The sequence below is a fragment of the Bos javanicus genome, chromosome 18 (genome assembly GCF_032452875.1).
Source record: "Bos javanicus breed banteng chromosome 18, ARS-OSU_banteng_1.0, whole genome shotgun sequence".
NCBI lineage: Eukaryota > Metazoa > Chordata > Mammalia > Artiodactyla > Bovidae > Bos > Bos javanicus.
Window position 1 is genome coordinate 13,350,542 of NC_083885.1, and position 24,822 is coordinate 13,375,363.

Here is a 24,822-nt window from a genome sequence, read left to right on the forward strand (position 1 = left end):
AGGTGGGAACACTGCTGGCTGGAGGTGTAACCCCGTCCCCCCACGCTGCCCCCGGAAGTGCAGCTCTCCTGGCCTGCCTAAACCTCGGCGGCAAGGTCTGCTCCTCTGAGTAACCCCCAACCCCCATCCCCCACTGCAACCAGCCGCGACCCTGTGCAATCTCGCCGCGCAGCACTTGGCTGCTGCCATTTGCCCAACACGTTCCGGAGAGCTGGGAACTCGGGCTCCTGCCTGCGGATTTATGGTCCAGGAAATGCACTTCAAATTGGTCCCAGGATACCCGGATCCAGGAATCAGACACCATCTTTTGGGGGTGGGGGGTGGGAGTGTGTGTGGAGAGAGACCTAATTACGCCTGAGAGGCGATTCCACTTTGTTCCCCCAAAGCGCAACGGCTCACGGGATGGAGGGGGGCTACCTGTTGGCCGGGGCGCAGGGGAGGAACGGAATTTGGGTGTCTTTACTTCAAGGTTTGTGCGTAGCTGGACTTTCTCTTAATTTATGGGGAGGGGCCAATGGCCAAATACCAGTTTTCTTTCTAAGGCGAGCATCCCCTTTCCCCCACATGTGGACCCAAATCGCCTGTAAGGAAAAAGGAAGGATCATTTGTCATAGAGAAAACCACCTGTGGTCCGCAGAGAGCCTCTCCAGTCAAGTCAGGGCCAGGCGTCCCAGACAGGAGTCGGGCGCGAGGGGCGAGGCGCGCGGTGGGCTAGCCGAAACGCGCGGGGCGCCCCTGGCCTGCCCAAGGCCTACGGCCCCGGCTTCACCTCGAGGCTCCCGGGAGGGGGCAGAGAGCGCCCTGGGTGCTGGGCGCCTTCCCGTTACGCAGTTCCTGTCCCTTTAAACCCAAGTCCCGGGAAAGACGGGGGGAGGGGGGGCGTCTGGGGCGCCGCGGCTGGACCCCTATTTCCAGGCCGATCGGAGCAAGAGGTGACGCCGGGCGGGTGGGGCGCCCCGAGTCCCCGCCCGCGCCACGCGCCCTCAGCCAGGCGGGCCAGCTCCCCTCTCCAGGCCGCGGGCGCGCCGGGGGCGGGGGTCCGGGCGGCCGGGCGGGGACGCGCGGGCGGCGGGGTGCGGGGGCGCGCGCGGGCGGGGCGCGGGGTGCGGGCGCGCGCCGCGCCGGCCCGAGCGCGCGAGCCGGGCCCAGAGCGCACGCCACCAACGCCGCCGCCGCCGCCGCCGCCGCCGCCCGACCCGCCGCATTGCTGCTGCCGCCGCCGCCCGGCCCGGCCCGGCCCGGCCCGCGGCCCCCAATATGGTGCAGCCGCCCGCGCCGCCGCCCGTGCCGCCGCCGCCCGCGGGCCCCGCCGCCGCCCTCGGGCGCCCGCAGCGCGGCAGCCGCAGGTGGGGGACTGCGCCCCGGGCCTGAGCGCCGCCGTCCCCGCCTGGCCTGCGCGGCCAGCCCGGCGGGCTCGCCTCCGAGGGGCACTTGCCGCTGAGGTGGAGCCGTTCGCACCAGCAGCTCTTGCTCCTGCCCCCTCCCTCCCCCTCCCCTCCCCTCCCCCGCCCTCCTCCCCTCCGGTCCTGTCTCCAGCGGGAGCGCGAGACGCTGGTCAGGCTCCGCGGCGCAGCTCGAAAATGAATAATCGCCCCCAATTGACTTGAATTCCTCCGAAGCCGACGCCGCGGCCGTCCGCCGCCCGGGATCTGTTCGCTGTGTTTTTTGCTTTCTCCATTCTTCCTTAAAAAAAAAAAAAAGCAAAACAAAACCAGCCAGCCAGCCAACCAAGACTCCGGTTTGTTGATCGCCTTTTTTTTTTTTTTTCACCGTTTGCGGGATTTGCAAACCGAGTTACATGCATGTCCAGTGGGGGCAGGTTTAATTTTGACGATGGAGGGTCCTACTGTGGAGGCTGGGAGGACGGCAAGGCGCACGGCCATGGCGTCTGCACCGGCCCCAAGGGCCAAGGCGAATACACCGGCTCGTGGAGCCACGGCTTCGAGGTACTGGGCGTCTACACCTGGCCCAGCGGCAACACGTACCAGGGCACTTGGGCGCAGGGCAAGCGCCACGGCATCGGCCTGGAGAGCAAGGGGAAGTGGGTGTACAAGGGCGAGTGGACGCACGGATTTAAGGGGCGCTACGGGGTGCGGGAGTGCACGGGCAACGGGGCCAAGTACGAAGGGACCTGGAGCAACGGGCTGCAGGACGGCTACGGCACGGAGACCTACTCCGATGGAGGTAGGTGCGCCCGGCGCGCGGGGGCTGGCGGAGGAGGGACCTTCTTCTCTCGCTTCTTCTGTTTTATCTCTGGGGAAGTCGAGCTTCTCCCTCCAGAGGACCGTGGGCACCTGGGGCATTTCCTGGGGCTCCCTGGAGGCCACAGCGGCCTTGGCTACAGGTTGCCTCACTGCCTGGTGGGGGACAGCGCCCCTGTGCCAGTGGAAGGGTGTTGGGGGCTTTCTGGGAGCAGTGCCAGGCCCGGGAGCCTCGGAGCTGAGCCGGGTGTTAGTGCATCGTCCAAGAGCAGGCCGGAAAGGCCAGGCTGGGCCCGCGGCCTCCTCTGGGACCCAGCAAGGGCGCAGGGGGGCTGGGAGAGGGCCCCCCCCTTGCTGGCCCAGCTCCCTGGGTGTCGGCCTCTGGGAGTCAGGCCCCTGCTCTGCTGCTTGTTTTTCCTGCGGTGCCTCCGGGCCTCTCTTAGTCCTGATCAGCCCAAGCCAATGGAGAGAGAGCGGCTGGGAGGGCTAGAGGCGGGGGACGCGCACCCAAACCGTCACAACAAGGCAATAAACTTCTAGGTGGTTGGACGCGGGGCTAGCGCTGTTGGAGCAGGCTGCTGGCGGGAGGGAGGCAGGGAGGCCCATCTGTTTAGCGTGAGCCCAGGAGTCTCGCCTTCAGCGGCTGAATCATTTTCACCGGTAGTTCAGGGATGCTCCGTGCCTTCATTCCAAGATGCCGCCACATTCCCGGCTGAGCCGGCGCCGGAAGCCAGCGTGCTGCCCGCCCTCCGCGGCTCTAAGATGGTTTCTGTGCAGGGAGCCCTGGCTGTCCCAGACACGCCAGTGTCCACTCCTCGGGGCATCTGAGAGGTGTGGGGCACTTCTGTTCCTGGAAGCCAGACCCCAAGCAAGCCTGCTCCCCAGAGGCCCCCTCCCCCATCTGGGAGCTTATCCTGATGAGTGGCTCCCTCTTGGCGGCTGGCTAATTTTTCAGGCTCGGATGCCTGGGAAAGGAGTGGGGACTGGAGGGGACTTGTGTGCTTCTGCTGGGCACAAGAGTCACAAACATATGTGCGGTCCCCTGCTCGCTCTCTGAGGCTCCTGAAGCTTGTGCTAAACACCTGCTCCCCGGCCACATCCAGGAGTGTCAGAGGGCTGGAGAGTAATTATTATTTTGGCTTATGCAACTGAGAGGCAGGGTTCGTTATTCCTGCGAGGGGAGGAGGCGTGGGGGGCAGTTAATTATATAACGCTCCTGCCTGTCAGAGCCATGGCGCCCCGTCCCAGGCGGCCTCTTCTGTGCTGTTGTTGTTCTCCTGGAGTGGGCTGGAGAGTTTCCTTGACCCTGGGGTGCCCGGGGCAGGCCGAACAGACAGCCCTCCTTGGGTTCTAGGCTGTGGGCGTGTGTGTGTGTGTGTGTGTGTGTGTGTGTGTGTGTGTGTACAGGCACGGCAAGGCCCAGGCAGCAGATGTGGGTGGCTGAAGTGGGCGGCCAAGCAGCCTGGCGCTCCCAGCTGGGCACTTTGGGAGCCCAGGGCAGCCGTCACCCGCGGCTCTGGTCTGGCTGCTCTGCAGATCCCTCCCTCCGGAGGTTCTGCCAGCTGTGTCTGTGCCTGGAGACTGGAGCCTGGGAGGAGAGGGGCTGGGCCGGTCCCCAGTGGGACTCGGCAGGGTGTCTGCGAGGGAGGTCCAGCACCGTGGTCGGCCCCCCTTCCCCAGAGATCTTCAGTGGCCCATGGAATTCTAGCCTCTGTTCATCAGACACCTCCCAAGTGCCTACCATGAGCAGGTGCTCGGGACCCTGCTGGATGGAAATCTGTGCCCTCACGGAGCTTCCATTTTAGAGGGAAGGGTGGTGGTTTCCCTGGGAGGAGAGGATCCGATCCTGTGGGGGCCACGGGTGTAGGATGGGCTGTGTTGTTGTGAGAAGCGCTGCTGTCATTGGGTGGACGTCCTTGGGTCTCCGTCGGCTACCAACCAGCTCCACTGTGTCCACCCCCTAAAACGCTTTCCTCCACATCATCTTGCTTGAATCTCACAGGTTGCAGGGGAGGGAGTCATGTCCACCACCTACCGAGCCAAGGGAGGCCCTGGAGCCCATGGGACAGGACTGAGCCCCCAACCTTTGGTGGCAGAGGCGAGGGTTTGAACCCCTAGTCTGTCCAGGGTGGGACCCCCCCATCCTCACTCACATCCCATCACCTGTGTGCCAGCCAAGGCAGGCACAAGGATGCAGGGTGCCAGGCCAACTTGCTGCCTTTTGGTTGGCGACAAGGCAGCACAGAAAGTCGAACCGACCTTTGTGGCCTGGAATAATCAGGCCAGACGTCTGGGGCTACTGGAACCCAGTCCCCACCCCTCACTAGGAAGGGGGTGGCTGTTGCGAATGTTTGCCCTCAAGCAGTGCGCGGGGCGAGCAGAGTTGACATGATGTTTCGTAATCCACCAGAACTGAGTGATGGTCTCCACGCCTGCTCCCAAGTCAACTGGTGGGCAGCGTGGGTCATGCTTGGAGAGGGCCAGCAGAGTCTTAACGAGCTCATGGTCCTGCCTCCAACCCTGCTTTCCTCTGCACACGGGATGGGGATGTGGGGCGGGCAGCCGCCCAGCTCCCAGTGCTGACTTGGGGAAACGGCGATTTTCATGAATAATGCACCAACGGCAAATGTATTCTACATTTAGCTGGAATTGGTATGGAATCCATTTCAACTGGGGACACTTCTGCCAACTCCTCCTCCTCCAGGTTCATCCTCCCCCAGGCACAAGGCCGGCATTGCTCACTCAACTGAGCTGAGTGGCTTCCACTGTCTGTCGGGTGACCCTGAAGAGATGGTGAGGCCTGAGGGCACAAGGGTGTCAGGAGCACATGCTGTAGGGTCGACACCCATTGGGCTTGAATCCCGGTTGTGCCTTTGTTCTTCTCTGTGACCTTGGGGTGAGTTACTTAACGTCTCTGAGCTTCTGTTTCTGAAGCCATACAAAGGGCCAATAGCAACGACTGTGAAGTAGGTGGGGCTTAATTGAGGTGGTATACATGGCAGTGCCAGGAATAGAGTAAGCATTCATTATTATTTAGCACCGTTTTATTGTTAGAGTTCACATGCAATGAATGTCACTTACAATGATCGTTATTAGAACCAAAAGCCAGACATGACGATAATGATCATGAAAATGTTAATAAACGGCCATGCTCAACACTTACTGTGTGCCGGGCATGTGGCGAGTGTCTGCATGACCACAGCACTCAGTCCCTGTTCGTTTCCGGGCTTGGTTTTCTCCTTCCTCCCATTTCCCACTTTGGGAAGCAGAGGCTCAGAGGAGCCCGGTGACTTGATGCTGCACACTGGGCGGCACCTAGAGTCACACTCAGGGCGGCGTTCCCAAGCTCTTGCTTCTGTGCGGAACACCTCTCCCTGAACTCCCTTGTGCAAAGCTCCATGCTGGTTCTTCCTCTCCCTCCACACCCTCCTTCTCCTCTGGGCACGCAGAGGAGTTGCAGGCAGGAGCACACGGCCAGATACCCGACCCGGGCCCTCTTCTCCGCTTGATGGACCCCTGCTTTGCTGCACAGGTAAATATTTCCTGTCGGGTGCCATGTGCACAGGATCCCTTGGACCAAAAGTTACCCCCCGCAAATAAAACCCTCCCACAGCCCGAAAGATGTGAGTCATTGCACACACCCGGCCGCTCCCCCTCACATACAGATTCCGTTCACTGGCCCAGATCCCTCGGCCCACACAAATCACACACGCCCACAGTCAAAATTCAGACCCCCTGCGCCTGCGTGCGTGCACACAGTACACCTGTCACTGGAGACGGTTTCCACCCTGTCCCCCAAAACACAGCCACGTGCGCCCTCCAGCTCTGTTCGCTTGCCAGGTACTCCAGGTCCCCCCACCTCCGCTCCTCCCGAGAAGCGGCACTCCCCGTAAAGAGAGGGTGCCAGCCACAGAGCAGGGCTTGGGTACTTATATGGGTCTGCGGCTTTGTTTCCACTTTAAATACACATTTAGGCAGTCAGTACCCCTCCCCCTTTAAGTGGGGGAAACCCTCTATCAAAATAAATGACTTTTGGTGCTTGGAATATGTGAAAAGTGAACTTTTTTTTTTTTTAATCCAAATGCTTAATTTAGGAGGAAGCAGGTCCTTGGACAGGGATATCGAGCCAGTAGGAAATCATTTCAGAAACAAAAGGCAATTGGAGATGAAAGTGTGTCTTCAGAGAGTCTTTCAGCCCCTTTGGGGAGGGAGAAGGCTCCGTGAGGTGAAAGGAGAAGGGAAAGCAAATAACTAGTTCTTTGTTGCCAGTAATAGCTGAGAGAGGAGTGTTACTGAAAAGTCCCCTCACCCAGCACAGCCCTGGAGCAATTTGACGGGCTTTATATTAGGAAGCCTAACTGAACTGGTGAAGATCAGCACCCTCCGAAAATAGCCATCCACTGGGTAGCTAGTGAGTGGCCCTCGCTGACGCTAACAGTTCATGCAACGAACCCAAGGACAGGGGACTGTGGGTCCATCTTCTGAGGATGCCTGTGGAGAGAGGAAGCCCCCGGGAAAAGGTGGTGATGGTGGCAAGAGGGCAGGGCCAGGAGTGTCTGCCATTTTTCCTCTTCCTCATCTTCCGCCAGGTCTCCACAGCTCTAAAGACAGCTAGCTATCAACCCTGAGCTGGTAAGTCTGTATAAAACACTCCTCAGGTCCTTCAATGTCAGTACAGTATTAGATTTGTGAGCCCTGGAAGGACGGGTGATGTTTGAATTTTCTGCAGTGATTCGTCTCCTCTTGGATCAACTGCTCCCCAGATTATAGTTTCCTGGCTTGGGAAAGGGCACGTGGTTGATGAAAGTGGTGTTATGTGGGGTCCTGGCTTTGCCAAACAGGTTCTGTGGACTAGCGCAAGGGGCCGGCTCACCAGTTGTTCCAGAGACGGGAGCGGCCCCTTCAGCACCATGGAGAGCGCTCCCCTGTTCTGCCTGAGCTGCTGGGAGAGACTGCCTTGCTCCGATTCCCTCTGGGCACTTCGTCCACTAAGACCTTGTCTACTGGCCAGTTGAATGCCTTCTCGGTGTCTCCTTGTGAGCCAAGGGGGCATTTCCCAGCTAGGGTGGGCAGGGTTGGAATGGGGTCCTTTAGTAGAACTCATGCAAATCAAACCTGAGGTTTACTTCTGCCTTGGGTTGTGTGTGTTCAGTTCCCATGGGGTGTACAAGGGTTACAAGTGCACACCAGGGGCTTCCCTGGTCATCCAGTGGCTAAGACTCTGAGCTTTCACTGCAGAGAGTGTGGGTTCAATCCCTGGTCAGGGAACTAAGACCCCACATGCCACGTGGCACGGCCAAATAAAGAGAAAACGTGCACACCAGGAAGTGCACACACGGCAGCAAAGGAAGGATTTTGTCTGTTGCAGACAATGAAAGATGGTCTTGCCTCCGTTCTGTTTAAATCAGCATCAATGGATTAGTCATCTGAAGCAATTCTGCCCAATCTGCATGTGGCCATTTGAATTTAAATTTGAATTAATTGCAATTAAATGAAATTTAGAAACTCAGTGCCTCTGCCATGCTAGCTGCATTCCACACGCTTAAATGCTGCTTGTGACTTGAGGCCACCACCTTGGACAGTGCAGAGACAGAGCATTTCTGTCATCGCAGAAAGTCGTCTTGTACAGCACCAGTGTGGAGCATAAGAGTCGTGCAGGAAGGGCTGTGTGTCCCGTCACTAAAGTAGTGCCCACATACAGTGGTCACTCAGTAAATATGTGTGGGATGAATCCATTGGGCAAAGGAAGCAGTATTTGGTAATTTCATTCACTGTCATCATTTCACACATCCATCCTGTTGCAAGAGCTTAGAACTGGATGTAGACAGTTAAAGGGAAATTTTAAAACCCTCTAAAGCATCACTGTTAAAATTCCCTGATTGGTTTTGTTTTGTTATCAGCTCTGTTGTTGCTCATAGACCTGCCAGCGTTTTCCATGAGTAAGATGGATGGTGTTGAATACAGTGAATAATAGAGAAGATGTTCTAATGCTGTGAGGCAGTCATGGCCAGGAGACATTGTTGGAATACTGTCTAATGAACAGCATTCATTGTAAAGTGCTAGGCAAGGGACTTTCCTGGTGGTCCAGGAAAGCCTGGACCCTGGTTGGAGAAATAAGATCCCATGTGCCATGGGGCAAGGAAGTCCATGTGCTGCAACTACTGAGCTCACGCACTCTGGAGCCCGTGTGCCACAACCAAAGAAGCCTGCACGGCACAACAGAGAGCTTGTGTGCTGCAACTGAGACCCAGTGCAGCCAAATAAATAAATATTTTTTTAAGTGCTAGGAAACACAAGCAGAAAAATAAGTACCCTTTCATCTGTCCACTTTCTAATGGTCCCTTTTCCTCAGCTTGATTCGTTCAATAATGGAGCATTTACCAAGTTCCTACTATGCTCACAGCGTAAAGACTAAAACCTCATTTTCAGTGGGTCCACCTGGCAGTATCTGCTGCGCCTGACTCTGTGTCTTTGTCCCATTGGGCTGCTGCAGCGGAAAACCATAGACCAGGTGGGGGATGGGGAGGTTATAAACAACAGCATTCGTTTCTCATGCTTCTGGAGGCTGAGAAGTCCCAGATCAGGGCGCTGGCAGATTCAGTGTTTGGTGAGGACCTTCTGGGTTGCAGACCGCTGGCTTCTCTGTGTCCTCACATGGGGGGAGGACAGAGGAGTTCTGTGGGGTCTCCTTCATAAGGGCACCAGTCCCATGATGGTGGGCCCCATCCTCATGACCTCATCACCTCCCAAAGCCCGTACGGTTCTGGGGGTACACAAGCATAGTCCATAGCACTATGTATACAGTACATAGTTTGAAGTAATGTAGGCTGTTGGAAAAGAAAGAAGCAAATAAAATCTAAAACACAAGAAACAGCATGACATGACTTTTACAGAAAAATATGTAGTCTGGGTACAAAACTATAATATGTAAAATAATTAGGAGTTTCTCATGCCAGACTTCGGCATCTCAAAAGGAGATTCCACAGGTGAGGGTTCTGTGAAGGGAAGGGAGAGCCATGTCCGTCCTTAAGTGAGCCCCAGAGGCATCCTCGGAGGGGCACCTGAGCCGAGTCTGAATGGCGGGGGGTAGTGCGGTCGTTACACCAGGACTGAAGTTGCTGGCCTTGAAGGAGGCTTGTCCTCAGCGTCGGTTTTCTCATCTCCATGATGAAAGTGTTCGTCACTTCAGTCGTGTCCGACTCTTTGTGATCCCATGGCCTGTAGCCCGCCGGGCTCCTCTGTCCTTGGGATTCTCTAGGCAAGAATACTGGAGTGGGCAGCCATTCCCTTCTCCAGGGCATCTTTCCGACCCAGGGATCTCCTGCATTGCAGGCAGATTCTTTGCCATTTGAGCTACCATAGCAATTTTTTCCCTATGTGTCATCTCACGAATTCCCTGGAATGTCAAAGTTATTGATTCGGACACAGGGAGGGCTCCCTGGTGCTTTTGGAGACCTCCGGTTGAATCAAGGGTCAGTCTTGCTGTCACTGTCTCTTACCCCAGGCCAGGGTGTCCTCCACCTGACTGTGTGTGAGTCGCCTGGGAGGTGTGTTAAGATAGGTTGCTGACCTCCTGGGTCTGAGAGGTACCCCCAGGAATTTACATTTCTTACAAGTTTCAGTTGATGCTAATGCTACTGGTCCGAGGACCCCACCTCTAGAACCACGGTGCTAGGCAGCCCTTCTCATCCCCAGCCACACAGTAGCTCCACCAAGGATGGTGTCCAGGGAGACTGTTAGAAATGCAGGCCTCCCATAGACCTGCAGGATCAGAATCCTCGTGCTTGCAAGATGCCCAGGAGGTTCACATGTGGGCAGCTCCATTCAAGTTCCTACCTTGGCTGCATGCAGAGTCATCTGGGCACTATGAAAAATACGTGGTGCCTGGCCCCACCCAGAGATGCTGACGGGGTGATCTGTGTGTGGCCTGGGTATTTGAGTCCTTTTTCAAGCTGCCCAGGTGATTCTTATGTGTGGTTTGGTCAATGGCCTTGCGTCCAGAGCAGCCTCAGCCACACGTTGGGATCACTAGGATGGTTTGAGGGAGGGACGTGTCTGGGCTCCATGCGGCACCTCTCCAGCCAGGATCTCGGATGGTGGCATCCGGCTTGGGTGTGTGACAAAGGAGGCAGGGCTGAGAGTCACCGCTCTGGACAGTGTTTTAAACTCCGGGTCACATGGCTCACGACAATGAAATAGACTAGCATTCCCCAGCACCACATCCATGAGGGTAAGCGATGTTTCACTTCTGCCCCATCACCAGCAGCCTCCTTCTCTGTGTCTCCCCTTTGTTTCTTGAAAGGATGCCTCTCATTAGATTTAGGGCTCAGCCAAAGTCCAGGATGATCTCATCTCAAGGACTTTATGTTCGCTGCATCTGCAGAGACCCTTTTTCTAAATAAGAGCACACAGGGGATGTCCCTGACGGTCCAGTGGCTAAGCCTCCATGCTTCCACTGCAGAGGGCATGGGTTTGAGCCCTAGTTGGGGAACTGATATCCCACATGCCACCTGGCCCAGCCCAAAATAAATTAAGATGTTTAAATAAGGGCACATTCCCAGGTATCAGGGTTTAGGACTTGGACATCTCTTTTAGGGGACATTTTTCAACCCACTGCAATGTCATACCAGTTTTGGTTTGAAAGAGCTCCAAGGTGAATACGTGCTAACTGGAATCCTGAAGCCAGGAGATTCCTTTGGAAGAAAGGTACTCACTGTCTTCACATCCACTTTGTTCCAGGGGCTGAGCTGTGCACTTACCACAAGTGTTATTTCTTTTAGTCCTTTGCTGCTTGTTCAGTCACTAGCTCACGTCCGACTCTTTGCAGCCCCATGGACTGCAGCACGCCAGGCTTCCCTGTCCTTCACTGTCTCTCAGAGTTTGCTCAAACTCATGTCGATTGAGTTGGTGATGCCATCCAACCATCTCATCCTCTGTCACCCCCTTGCCCTCCTTCTCTCAGTCTTTCCCAGCATCAGGGTCTTTTCCAGTGAGTTGGCTCTTCACATCAGGTGGCCAAATATTGGAGCTTCAGCTTTGGCATCATTCCTTCCAATGAATATTTGGGGTTGGTTTCCTTTAGGATTGACTTATTTGATCTCCTTGCAGTCCAAGGGACTCTCAACAGTCTTCTCTAGTACCACAGTTTGCAAGCATCAATTGTAGTCCTTAAATCAGTGGTTTGAGGTAAGGTGTGCATGCTCAGTTGCTTCAGTCATGCCCGATTTTTTTCAACCCCATGAACTGTAGCCCACCAGGCTCCTCTATCCATGGGATTCCCTCAGGCAGGAATACTTCCATTTCCTTCTCCAGGGGATCTTCCTAACCCAAGGATCAAACCCAAGTCTCCTGTACTGAAGGTGGATTCTTTACCATTGAGCCACCAGGGAAGCCCTTGGGGTAAGGCATGGGGTCTCATTTAGGGGATGAGAAGGTGAAGTGTGCAGTTTCCGTGGCTTTAGGAGGTTGCATGACTGTTGGGTGTTGGGCTCAGCTGGCCCAGAGCCGCCCACAGTCCCAAGCGATGGTGTTCCCCAGTGGAGCCATCATTTCATCTCCCCTTCCTTACAGCTGAGGAAGCTGGGGCCAGAGGAGCCCATATCTCACTGTGAAGCAGAGGCCGGAGAGGGTGACACCATCTTTTGAGCCTGGACCTCCAGTGGGCCTTCGTCCACATTTGTAAACACGTGGGTTCTCCCAGGCCCCGAGAACTCTGGCCCTCTCCCAGGGGCAGGCAAGTCCTGTGACATTTTGTGGGCAGCTCTGGGGGTTGCAGACTCCCTGAGGCTTCTCCGTAGACCCCAAATGAGAACCCCGCCATTCTCCATGGGTGTCCGTAGATTTCACAGCTGAGATTTCACAGCCAGTGGGAAGTGGACAGAGGACCTGCAGACTCCTACGGGTCTGAGTCCGAGGCATAGGGCAGGAGTGGGCACTGGGCCTCCCCTGCCACTCCATCCCTCCTTCCTTCTCAGGATGCTCCACTCCAAAGGCCCACAGCCCGAGGCTTCTCCTGGAGGACTCCAGGGCCCACGCTTGCAGCCAGCCTCTGACGCCCTGACCTTACTCCCACCCTGCTCCCTGCAGCTGCCCTCTGTCAGCTACCCTCACTCCCATGCCTGGTGAGTGTCTGGCCTTTTGAGCTGGGGGTGAGCCAGACTCCTTCTTCCTTTTTATAAAAGTTTTGGCTGTGCTGGGTCTTCCCTGCTGCGTGTGGGCTCTTCATTGCGGTGCGGGCTCAGTAGTTGAGGCGCGCAGGCTTAGTTGCCCCTTAGCACGTAGGATCTTAGTTCCCTGACCAGGGATTGAACCCCGCATTGGAAGTGCGGATTCTTAACCACTGAGCCACCAGGGAAGTCCCTGCCCAGGCTTCTTCCCTGTGGTCCTCTTGTGAGATAAGCGTGACCCCTCCATTTTACAGATGGGGGGTGGCCCGAGGCTCAGGGAGGTAGGGGAGATGGGAAATGCTGAAACAGGCACTGAACTGCCTGTGGTCTGACCAGGGCCGCCTGGATGGGCTCTCAGAGGAGAGCACAGGGGCCTGCAGGGGGACTGCCTGATGCGGGTGGTCGTGAGGAGCGTGCTGAGAAGACCTGATGCCCACCCCAGCGGGTCTTTGCATCGGGGCTGAGGACGGCTAATGGGGACAGGAGGTGTTTCCATGTGGGCCGGGCGGCACCTGCACTGTGGGAAGCCCTGGAGGGGTTTTCAGTGGGAGGGTTTCAGGGACTAAGGGGGCTTGGGAGGGCCCTGCCAGGAGTGCCAGGTGAGACTCTACGTGCCCGGCCGCTGTCACAAGCCACGCAGGCTTTCTCGGAGACTGGTTGTAAGAGGAAAGTCGGGGCATGAGCGGGGGCCCCACTGCCTACCTGGAGATGTTCAGCCAATGCATGTGTGTTTCGGGGCCCTGCCCCCAAGCATTGGGTTGTTACTGGTGAGTTTGGAGACCTGGCTGCTCGTGGGTCGCTCTGAGATGAAAAGCAGCAGTCGAAACGCACTTTGGTGAGGACAGTGAGGGTGGTCTGTGGCTTTGCAGGGGTGGCACCCCCTCCCCCCGCTGGCCCCTCGGTGCCCCTGGGCCCTCCCTGTGTACCCGTGCTTGTGCACTGGCTCCTGTGGCATCTTCTCTCCTTGGACTGGAAGCTCCAGAAGGGCAGAGGCCCATCTGTGGTCCTGACTGTGACCCCCAGTCCAGCCACAGCGCCTGCAGCAGGGGGACCTCGGGGGACCATGGTTGGATGGTGAATGAATGACCCCTTAGCAGGGAGCTGGCAATGTGAGAGGGCAGCCCTGTGGAGAGCGAGAGAAGGTGCTGGCGGGGAGGACAGCACGTGCAAAGGCCGGAGGCAGGGCTTGGTCTGCAGCAGAGGGGTTAGAGGGGAACAGTGTCCGGGCTCAGCTTCCGGGCTGCGGGAAGGATGCTGGATTTTGTCCAGAGGCCAGGGAAGGGCTCTGAACGATTTAAGCAGGGCAGCGTGCGATCTGGTGTTTGTGCTTTCGTAATTAAATGTTTGTTTCCAGATAATTGTAGATTCACACGCACTTGTGAGAATGATACAGGGACATCCCCTGAACCTTCCACCACATGCCCCCAGCGGTAACATTTTGCAAAACTCTAGTACAGCGTTACAGTCCGAATGCCAGCCTGGATACTATCTCAGACAGAGTATCTCGTCACCACCCGGACCCTCCGTCCTCCTTTAGGGCCACATCCGTCCCTCCTCCCTGCTCCCCCTGTACCGGTCTCCTCGGCCTCTGGGACCATAGACCTGCTCTCCACTTCTGTCATTTCTCATTTCAAGAATATTCTACAGATGGAGCCCTTGGGAGCTGCCTTTGTCGCTCGCTGTGGTTCCCTGGAGACCATCCAGGCCATTGTTCGCACCAACAGCTGGTTCCTTTCACTGCCCACTGTGCTTCTCCATGAATGGAGAGGCGCCCTGTCCCTGTTGAGGGGCGTCTGGGGTGTTCCCACGGGGGGCTGCCATGAATACCACCGCTGCACTCTTCCATGCAGAGGCTTTGTGCAAACCTAAGCCTCCATTTCTCTGGGATAAATGCCCAGGTGTGCGCTTGCTGGGCCGTGCAGCAGCTGTCTGGCTGTGTTTGGATGATCACTCTGGCTGCTGGGTGGGGAAGGAAAAGGAGGGGCTAGAGAGGAAGCTGGGGGCTCCCAGGAGGGGTGCAGGTGTCCAGGAGGGAGGGGATGATGGTCTGGGTCTGGGTGGGTACAGTGCACAGGGGAGAACCAGAGGCCTGAGGATTTGGAAGTGGGCAGAGCAGAGGGGTGGAGTGCAGACAGTGCCCAGGAACTGGGGGCTGAGGGGACCCTGGGGAGGAGTGGATGTGGGGTCGGAGGAGGACAGGGTGTGGTGAGGGTTGTGAGTCTGGGTCTCAGGGGACATCGTCCTGTGGGAGGTGATGCTGAAAGTCAGGGGAGGCGTCTTCCCAGAGGGGCCCTAGGACTCAGAATTGGAGGAGGAGGAGGAGGAGGGTGGGGGATGAAGACAGACCGAGGGGGCAGCAGGACAGAGGCGGGCCAGGGACTCGGTCCTCGCTTGTCCCGTCCACATGGCCACCACTTTCCTCCATTAGGCCATCTGATCACTCCCACATAGTGTGCCCATTTACAGACCAGGAAAGCAGGGACAGAGGATAGAGTGACCTGCCCAAGTCATGAGGGAGAGCTGGGTTCCAGAAGCCATGGAATCACAGAGCACAGGGCTGAGTTCAGACCACAGGCCACTGGTTACAAGCCTGCGCGGGCCTTCCTGAAGGTCCATGAGCTCAGGCGACGATTTCCAAGCTCGCACCTGGTACCCACAGATGCTCCATGAATAAGCTGCTATTACTGCTGTTGTGGATCCTTCACAAACCCCAAGGGTGGATGGTAGCCCCCATTCTGTGCTTCACATCCTCCCCACTTATCCTATTATATCCCATAGGTGGTCCCAGGTCACGCCTGTGCCCTGAGAGAAGACAAATCATACTGTTTATTGAGATATAATTTACATAAAATCCACTTTTTTAAAGTGCATAACTCGGTGCTCTTTAGAACGTTCACAAGGTTGTGCAGCTGTCACCACCGCCTAATTCTAGAACATTTTTATCACCCACAAAAGAAACCCTGTTCTGCATTAAGCAGTGACTCCCCACTGCCCCCCGCCCCCCAGCCCTTGACAAGCCCTGTTCTGCTGTCTGTGGACCTGCCTGTTCCGGACATCTCATGTGGATGGAATCCTACACTCTGCATGTGGTTTTCTGGGTTTGGCTTATTTCACTCAGCACCCAGGTCCATCCACATGCCATGTATCAGAAGTTCATTCCTTTTTTTTTGGTTTAAAATTTTTTTTAATTTTATTTTTGGCTGTGCTGGGTCTTCACTGCTACGTGGGCTTTCCTCTAGTTGTGGTGAGCAGCGGCTACTCCTAGCTGTGCTCCACGGGTTTCTCATTGGGATGGCTTCTCTCGTTGCAGAGCACGGGCTCTAGGCATGTGGGCTTCAGTAGTCGCAGCCCATGGGCTCTAAAGCACGGGCTCAGCTGCACAGCATGTGGGATCAGGGATTAAACTCGCGTCTCCTCCATTGGCAAGTGGATTCTTTACCACTGAGCCACCAGGGAAGCCGCTTCTTTCCTTTTTAAGACTGAATAGCAGTCTATATGGATAGACCTCGGTTTGTTTATCCATCCATCCGTCGATGGACGTTTGTATTGGTTCCACCCTTGGACTGCTGTGAATATGGCTGCTGTGAACGTTTGTGGACACAGTTTCATGTGGAAATGTTTTCCATTCTCTTGGGTAAATACCCACGAGTGGAACTGCGAGGTCTGATGGTAGCCATGTTTCACCTTTTGAGGAGCTGGGGGACTCTTCCAAAGCAGCTGCGCGGTTTTGCAGTCCCATCAGCAGGGGTCTGAGGGTTCCAATCCCTCCACATCCTCTCGAACACCTGTTATGTCTGTCTTTTTGATTATGGCCATCCTGGTGGGTGTGAAGTGGTGTCTCACTGTGGTTTTGATTTGTGTTTCCCTGATAACCAGTGAAGGTGGACATCCTTTCACGTGCTTCTTGGCCATTTGTGAGACTTCAGAGAAATGTCTGTCCAGATCCTTGCCCACTTTAAGATGGGGTTATTTGTCTTTATATTATTTGGTTCTAAAGCTTTTTTTATGTATTGTAGATACCACAGTGACTTAAACTGAAGCACCTGACTCTTAGCCACCCCCAGGGTGCCCACTGGCATGCTGCCGCCCCCTTGGGTGACAGATTCCTTGAAATACATTGTGGGTGCCTTTCTCTTGGCCCGAATTCCTAGCACAGTGCCAGGCACACAGCAGGGGCTCAGTAAACATTGGGACCTCAGCACACCAGCTAAGGGGCCAGGCGGTCCTGTCTACCTCAGTGAGGTGGCTGTGATGGGTTCCATTTAGGCTCTGTGTTACCAGCCAAGAGAGAACGGCAGTGGTGTCTGTGGGGAAGCGGGGACCCACGCAGGTATTTACTGAGCACTGACTGTACTGGGCAGTGAGCTAGGCCTGGGGGAGAGAGGGGTCCGAGAGCCCCAGGGCAGGGTGTGCGTTTGCACAGGCTGGGGACCTGTGTCAGCGAATCCTGGACAGGACCGGCAGATGTCTGGGCATCTGGGAACACCTTCTAGGGCAGCGCTTTTCCACAGAGACCTGAGAGTTTCAGGAGAGAGGCAGGTGTCAGAGGTGCACAAGGAGGAGATGTTTAATCACCCCCAGAGGCAGAGAGAACAAGGCAGCCCCGGGAAGTACGGATGAGGGGTGGGGGACCAGTGTGGCTATGTCTGGCTGGGCACAACGGGCCGTGCCTAGGGGCCAGACCCCCCGCCCGGTGCATGGGGACCATGGCCTGACCCTTCTGTCTGCACAGAATCAACTCGATGGTCAGGAGAAACGAGCCAGGAGGTAACCCGCTGGGGCCCAAGGTCCTAGTCCACAGCCGGGCCGGATTCTCCCAGCATCCCGCGCTGCCCAGACAGACTGGGGACCCGCGCATCCTGCGTGGGGGCCTGAGCGGCTGTGTCCACAGGGCCGGGCCCAAACGTGGAGGAAATGAATTGAGTCCCCAGCAGAAGTCAGGGTTTTCTTGGGGCTGGAGGCTGCCGTGTTAGTGACTGTATTAGTGGAGAGACAGGAGAGAGGAAGGGAGGAGAGCAGGGGAGAGAGACAGAAGGAAGGAGAGACAGGAAGGGCAGAGAGAGATGGAGGGCAGAGAGGTAGGGTTCAGGGGGAAGAGCCAGGGAGTTGGGGGCGGGCTGCGGGGGCGGCAAGGGAGAATGAGCCCTTCCGCCCCTCCAAGGGCACACATGTTATTTCTCAGTCCCCCCTTGTTCAGAAGCCCAGCGCCCAGCCCCTCCCACGCACCTTCCCGTAAAGCCCCAGCAGCTGTCCCCTGAGGCTGGCTGTCTTGAAGCTCAGAGCAGCCTGAGCAGGGCCGGGGGCGATCGGGGGTGGGTGGTCTGTCCCACTGCCGGCAGCCAGGCTGCTCCCGTGTCCCAGGCAGGCACCTGCCTCAGTGTTCAGCCCTGCGCCCCCTTCTCTGGACAGTGAGGGGCCCTCGGTACAACTGGGTCCCCATCCCCCAAGCAGCCCACGGCCTGATCCCACTTGAGTTGCTGTCAGTTTGGTCCAAAGTCCTGGGGTGAAAACTCAGGGCCGCCTCACCCACCTGTGGAGCAGAACCCCCCGACCTGGGGACACCCCCTCTTTCTGCCCGGAGCCGCTCCCTGGGCTATCCTGTAGGAGAACCCCAGGCCTGGACCCCTGCCCAGCAAGCTGCCTGAGGGTCATCGGGGGTGATTCTGAGCCTGGGCCAGTCAGGCTGCAGGGGGCAGCGCTGGGGGCTCCTGAGTCCTCCCAGCGCCCTTGCCTCTCCAGAAGGTCCCCAGGCCCCTTGGGCGTTGAGTTGGAGGGGCGGTGGAGGTGGGGGGTCTGCTGGCCCGTGGACACCATGTGGGACTCTCCTGCCCCTCCCTCTGCCCTTGGGGTCCACGGGGCGGGTTCAAGGCGGTGGTGCCGCGTGTCCCGGGCCCAGGCCCAGCATCCGGCACGGTGGGCGTGTGAGCCTTGTGTTCAGCTCTCCGGCCGGCGGGCCTGGGTGTAACGCTCTTCCAGGGTGTTTGCAGCCACCCACACTGGACCTGCCATTTCCGGGGGTGACAGAGGCCCGGGTTTGGCGACCACCACCACAGTTTGCTGCCAGTGAAATAAGGATACAGTTTCTTCCCCCACAATCCCCAATGCCTCCCTCCCCCTGGGAGCCCACCGATCCTGGGGTGGGGGGTCCCTGCCCCAGCACCCCCGCACCTCGGGAGCAGATGTATGGCCTGAAATCAGAGAGCCCACCTCCGTGTCCCGTGGGAAGTCCTGACTGGAGCCTTCTCCACACCACTTGCTGCCAGGGCCTCTGGGTTTGGGGGTGTTCTGTGGGAGCTCAGGGCACCGCTTGGAAATACTCCTCAGCTGTGGGGCCCCCCTGGGCTGCAGAGCAGGCTTTCTGGGAGTCTTCATCTGTGGGAGCCCCCATGGAACCCAGTAATCAGAGGGTTTTTTCCTGGCCTTGACAGGAAGTGGTCATGTCCCCACTGGGGTGGTCAGGGTAGCTGTGATGCCTGTCAGTGGTGGTGGGGGGATGTACAGAGACCCCCAGGGCCCTCCCCAAGGCAGAGGAAGGGCAGGGCCAGCTCCCCCCGCCCGGGGCCCACCCCGCTCAGACTGCAGAGGCTCTGCGGAACGAGGCTCTGTTTTTTATAGTTTGAGCTACAGTTCATACAACATACAGTTCCCCCATTTAAGGCGTGTGATCGCGTGACCTCTAGTATATTTGGAGTTGTGTAGCCATCACCAGGCAATTTTAGAGCATTTTCATCACCTCCAAAAGAAGCCCTGTGCACAGCTGTCATCACCCCCTGCTCATCCCCTAGCCCCCGGCAACCAGGAGTCTGCTCTCTGTCTCTGCAGATCTGTCCACCGTGGACAATTCATGGAGCTGGAACCCTGTGCTGTCTGGCTTCTTTCTCTCCCTGTACCGTTTGCGAGGTCCATCCATGTCAGAGCTTGACTACAGGCCACGTGGGTATTAAGACTGGGTAATATTCCAGCGTGTGGAAGGACCACATTCAGTTTATCCAGTCGTCCAGTGAGGGAGCTCCGGGTTGTCTCACACAGTACTGCTGTGTGAACGTTCTTGTACAGGTTTGTGTGTCGACGTGTGTTTTATTCATTTCATTCTTGGGTATCAAGCCAGGAATGAAATTGCTGGGTCAGGCTGGACCTCTCCGCTTAAGAGAAACTGCCAGACTGTTTTCCACAGAGTCTGAACCCTTTTACATTTCAGCTTCTTTTTAAAAGAGTTTCCTGGGAGCTGAGACATCTTTACGAAGCCCCCCACCCCTCACCCAAACCTGAAAATCTGTTCCTGGACATGGTGAAGTCTGTGTTTGGAGAAAATCATTTCTTGAGCACACGGTCTGTGCCGAGCGTGGAGAACGCTCAGTGTCGCCCCCTGCAGGTGGCTGCACCCATGTTCCTCCCCGCCACCCCCAACCCCCGCTGCCCTGCTCTAGCTTTCTTCAGGGTGCGGTTCACCTAGTGTCTCTAAATCTGTCCCCCTAAATCTCAGGTCCGTGAAGTTCTTTGTCCTCTATACCCTCCCGCCCCTGGCACTCTGAAGATGTCTGGTGGTTATGGGTTGGGATAACCTGTCATTTAGAGGAGGGGCTGTCCCCAAGCCACAGGAAGCCGGGGAGGGACAGGGAGGGACCCTGGGGAGGCTCTCACACTGAGCGTGACCAGCAAGCCTGTTCTCCACGTTTGAGGGCTTTGGAAAAAGCCCTGCACACTAGGGCCCAGGCTGGCGGGGGTGTGGGAGCCCCTGCTTTTGGTGGTGGGCTTGGCTGTTTTCCTGTGACAATGGCTCAGAACTCGAGTCACATCTCAGAGGGATCTGACCTGCCTGAGCCCCAATCCTCCATCCTTCCCCGGGTGCTCAGCCTGCAGCCTGGGCCCAGGCCATAGTCCTGGGGTGTCTGGTGTGTGTGTGCATCACTTGTCCCTGAGAAGAGCCGGCAGGGCTCCCCAGAAAGTGTGAAACAGAGGCTGCGGCCTGGGGGGAAGCTGGGAGCTTGACCTCTGGCAGCTCTTCAGCAAAATCTTGGTCCTCAAAAAACGTAACAAAGAAAACAGTTATTGGTCCTGAAATAAGAATCACACGCCAGCTTTTTTTTTTTTTTTTTTAATGGTTATTTATTTATTTGGCGGCTCTGAGTCTCAGTCATAGCACCATCTTCATTGCGGCATGTGGGATCTAGTTCCCTGACCAGGGATCGAACCCAGGCCCCTTGCATTGGGAATGTGGAGTTCTGGCCACTGGACCTCTAGGGAAGTCCCCCTTGAGTTTTTTAAAACCCACCTCTGCTCAGGCCTTGCCTCTGACCGCTGAATCAGCGTCTCTGGGTGGATGGGGCGTCGGTCATTAGTTTAAGGTCCTGCAGGGGTTCTAACAGGACAACCCGGGTTCTTGACCTCGAGTGCTGAGAAACCCAGAGGGTGTTATAGCCCTGGTGGTCTGCCCACCCCCACAGTTTCTGCTTTGAGGGGCCCAGGGGAGCCCGAGAATCTGCATTTCACCAAGGTTGTGGATGCTGTTGGAGACCCCAGCCCAGAGCAGCCACGGCCACCACTGTCCTTCACAGCCCCCAAGGCCTCTGCCCGGTCACGTGCTAGACAATCGTGGCTTCTGATGTGATGTACTTAATGCAGAACCTGCCACGCACCATCGTGAGGCGCTTTGCAAGTACAAATCCACTTTCTCCCCTTGAGTGTCCCACAAGGTGGACACTGTTGCTGTCACCTCCACAGAAGGGGACACAGAGTCACAGCCACGTCAGGTGTCTCAGGGCAGCTCTGGAGGCATTGAGTGTCGGTCTGGCTCCAGCTCCTCTCTCCTCCCCCCTTTCTTTAGCCTGAGGGGAAATAATTTTACCCCCATTTTGCAGATAGAGGCCCAGGTCGGGTCATCCTTCCAGGATCTGTGCTCAGACCTGCCTGACTTCCAGCCACTCTGGTGAAGGGCCCTCCCCGAGGAGGGGGCTCCCTTGCTTCCTCCTCCCACTCCTGCCCAATGGCCCCCGCTGCCACACCTCACAATTGCTTCCATGAACCCCTCACTTCTAAGAGGCCAGCCCTGCCAGCCTCTGCAATTGAATCACGATATCCCCTGGGTGACCAGAGAGGGAGGCATGGGCCCAGAAGGAGGCTTCCTGGGTGGCGGGATTGGGAGCCCTGCCTTCTATTCCTGTCTCCCCTGTTCAGGCCCAGGGGGAGGGGCAGGAGAGGTGGGCAGGGGTGGTCCCTGCTCACTGAGGCCCGAGAGGAGGTGGGGCTACGGGAGGGATGCCCAGCTCTCCCCAGCCTGTGCCTTGAAACTGTTGCCCCTAGAGAGGAGGCTGACTTGACATGACTGGGTCAGAAGCAGCAACTGCTGCTGCTGAGCGAAGCCCGGGGCCCTCCCGCCGCCCGGGGCCAGCCCCTTAATGCCGGGCGCAGAGCTGCATCCTACAGGGACCTCCTATGGGGTGAGTCGTCCTGCCACCCTGAGTGAGGACTGCTGGGCCAGGGGGCCTGGTGTGGGGGGAGCTGGAGGCTGTGTACTTCGATGCAGACCGCTCTCAGAGTTTCCCGGTGGGCAGTGGAGAAAGGTCGCAGGCCTGAGAATCCGGCACATGTGGCAGGGGTCCTAAGCTGAGCCGCTTCCATCTGGACTCTGGGCAAGAGCCTTAACCTCATCACGCCTCAGTTTTTCTGTCTGTAAAATGGGCAGTGTCTCCCTCGTGGCTCCCTGGGGCCCGCTGTGAGCACTTTGCAGGGAGGTCAGAAGCCCCGCCCTCCCTGAGAGGTCAGAGTGACTGACAGGCGAGCAGAGGGGCTCTCCCCAGGGAGTGCAGCCCAGAGAGAAGCAAGCTCAGGGAAGGGACCGCTGACTGGGGTCTACAGACCAGCCGCTCCTTAGACTCGCCCCAGAGGTGCACGCGTCAGCTGGTGGTGCCGGGGGTGAGCCGGCCCCTCTTCCCCACAGCCCCTTCCAGCTCTGCGGACAGCAGAGGAGGGAGGTTCAGATCTTCAACCCTGCCTGCTGAGTGGCCTCAGACAAGTCACCCCACCGCTCTGAGCTCCCTGATGTGATGGCAGGTCCTGGCCCTCCGTAGATGGTAAGAGCTCAGCAGATGTCAGCGGATGGTGTCCCTGGACGCTGTGGCTGTGGTTCCCGACCTGAGTGCCCTGGAGGGTTTTCTTGGTGCCTCCAACTGAGAAGGCAGCCAGTGCAAGGAAGTTCAGTAGAACCCTGGCTTGACAGTGCTCAGCTGTAAAGAATCCCCCTGCAATGTGGGAGACCTGGGTTCGATCCCTGGGTTGGGAAGAACCCCTGGAGAAGGGAAGGCTACCCACTCCCGAATTCTGGCCTGGAGAATTCCATGGACTGTATGGTCCATGGGGTCGCAAAGAGTCAGACACGACTGAGCCGACTTTCACTTCACTTAACAGTGTTCGTTTATCTGAAGTTAGACCCATCTCTTGTTTTTCTGATGTGGAAAAGACCTTCCATTTATTCGTAATCACCAAAACTTAAGCAGCAAAGGTACTCCTGAGTTGGAGTGGAGGACACAGTATGGTTCAGGCCCACAAAAGGCGCGGAGGTCTGAAGTGCGTGTTGCAACGTGAAAGAAGCCAGTCTGAAAAGGCTTCATACTGAGTCCAACCCCACGACTTTCTGGAAAGGCAGAACGGTGGAGACAGTAAAAACTGAGCGGTGGCCAGGCGCTGGGGGAGGGAGGGTGAGCAGGCCGAGTGCAGAGGGCTTTTAGAGCATGGAGACACTGCATGTCTCGGTAACAGCGGATACATGTTGCATTTATCCAGAATCAGGGGATGGGCCACACCAGGGGTGATGAGATGTGTCAGTACTGGCTCGCTGACTGTAATACATGCGCCACACTCGTGTGCGTCTGTACTTGCACTCGCTTTTCTGTAGACTTTATAGTTCAGTTCCGTTGCTCAGTTGCGTCTGACTTTTTGCGACCCCCTGCACTGCAGCACACCAGGCCTCCCTGTCCATCACCAACCCCCAGAGCTTGCTCAAACTCAATTCCATCAAGTCGGTGATGCCATCCATCCTCTGTCATCCCCTCTTGACATTTAATCTTTTTTTAAGCTTTTTCTATTTTAATCCATAAGAAATATCTTTATTCATCTTAAAAAATAAAAAAAACCCTAAACCTTCCCAGGATGAGTGGATAAGGAGACAGTAAAAGATGAATTGCGGAAGGAGCACTGCTGGTGTGAAGTTGGTCGAGTGGGCACGACCTAGAATGCCGGCTGAGGCTGGCTCTGAGCCTGGTCCTCCCCCAGCCTTTGAGGACCCTGTCCCCCACCGTGGAGGTGGGCCTCCCTGGGTGGCTTCCTGGTCCAAGGCCAGCACGCCTAAATCCCCTGCCCTCTGGGCAGCACGAGGGCCCATACTCGCTGGTCTCCACGGGCTCTGCTTTTGCTCTCAGCCCCTCCCAGCCTTGGGGTGGCTTCCTGGCTGGTGTCCTGTCCTCAGCGTGGGAGTGGCCGTCACCTGCACCCGATGCTCACGGCCTCTGAGGTCACTGACCTTTCCTGCCTCTCATCTGACATATCTGATGCCTTCTCAGGGAGTTTTGTCCCCTCCATCCCTCCAAGACCTCCACCGACCTGCCGCCTGGGCTTCCTCTATAACTTCCTCTACCCACCTGCTAAATACTGGGCTGGGCATCCTCCCGGTCAGCGTCCTCTGTGAGGAGCAGGGCTTAGCTCGACATCCAGGTTCACCTTTGGGCCCCCACGAGACACAGATCCCGAGGCTTAGTTTCTGCAGCTGGGAAACAGGCATAAGACCACTATTGTGAGAATTTTCTCGTCAAAGTCTCATCCCCCTTGAAACATTTAATCTTTGTCACGATGACGTGCCCAGAGTTTAAGACGTCAGTGGGCGCTGCAAACAGTAGCACTTAGAACAAAATCAGCAGGATCCCGACACCTACTGCGCCCCAGAGCTACAGATTTAAACTCCTGCAGCTGTGTCTTCAGAGACCCACCTCCAAGTTTCTACATCTGTGTGCTGACTGCTTCTTGGCTCATCGTCTTTCAGCTGTTAGGTACTGACTTCCTAAGGGGCTACAGTCCATTAGGTCGCAAAGAAATCAGACACAACTGAGCGACTGAACACACGCGCACTGACTTCCTCAGAGTCAGCATGGGACTCTTAGGTGAAGATTCTTAGTCTTGGGACTGGCCTGGTGGTCCAGTGGTTAAGAATCCACCTGCCAGTGCCGGGGACATAGGTTCTATCCCTGATCCGGGAACTAAGATTCCACGTGCCTGGGGCAGCTAGGTCCATGACCACAGCTACTGAGCCCGTGTGCTGCAACTACTGAAGCCTGCTTGCCCTAGAGCCCGTGCTGTGCAACAAAAGAAGCCCCCACGATCAGAAGCCACACCCCACAACTGGGGAAAGTCTATGTGCAGCAACAAAGAACCGCATGGCCTATGTATATTTGTGTGTATACTTGAGT

The 24,822-nt window shown here is 56.8% G+C and overlaps 1 protein-coding gene across 1 annotated transcript in view; it reads left to right on the plus strand.

The window, feature by feature from the left end:
- The first annotated feature begins 1,374 nt into the window (after nucleotides 1-1,374).
- Nucleotides 1,375-24,822, plus strand: part of JPH3 (junctophilin 3) — a 76,606-nt gene continuing 53,158 nt past the window's right edge. Inside the window, exon 1 of the mRNA XM_061386959.1 lies at nucleotides 1,375-2,184. Within this exon, the coding sequence (XP_061242943.1) occupies nucleotides 1,803-2,184 (382 nt within the window). The 5' untranslated portion in view covers nucleotides 1,375-1,802. The remainder of the gene's footprint in view (nucleotides 2,185-24,822) is intronic.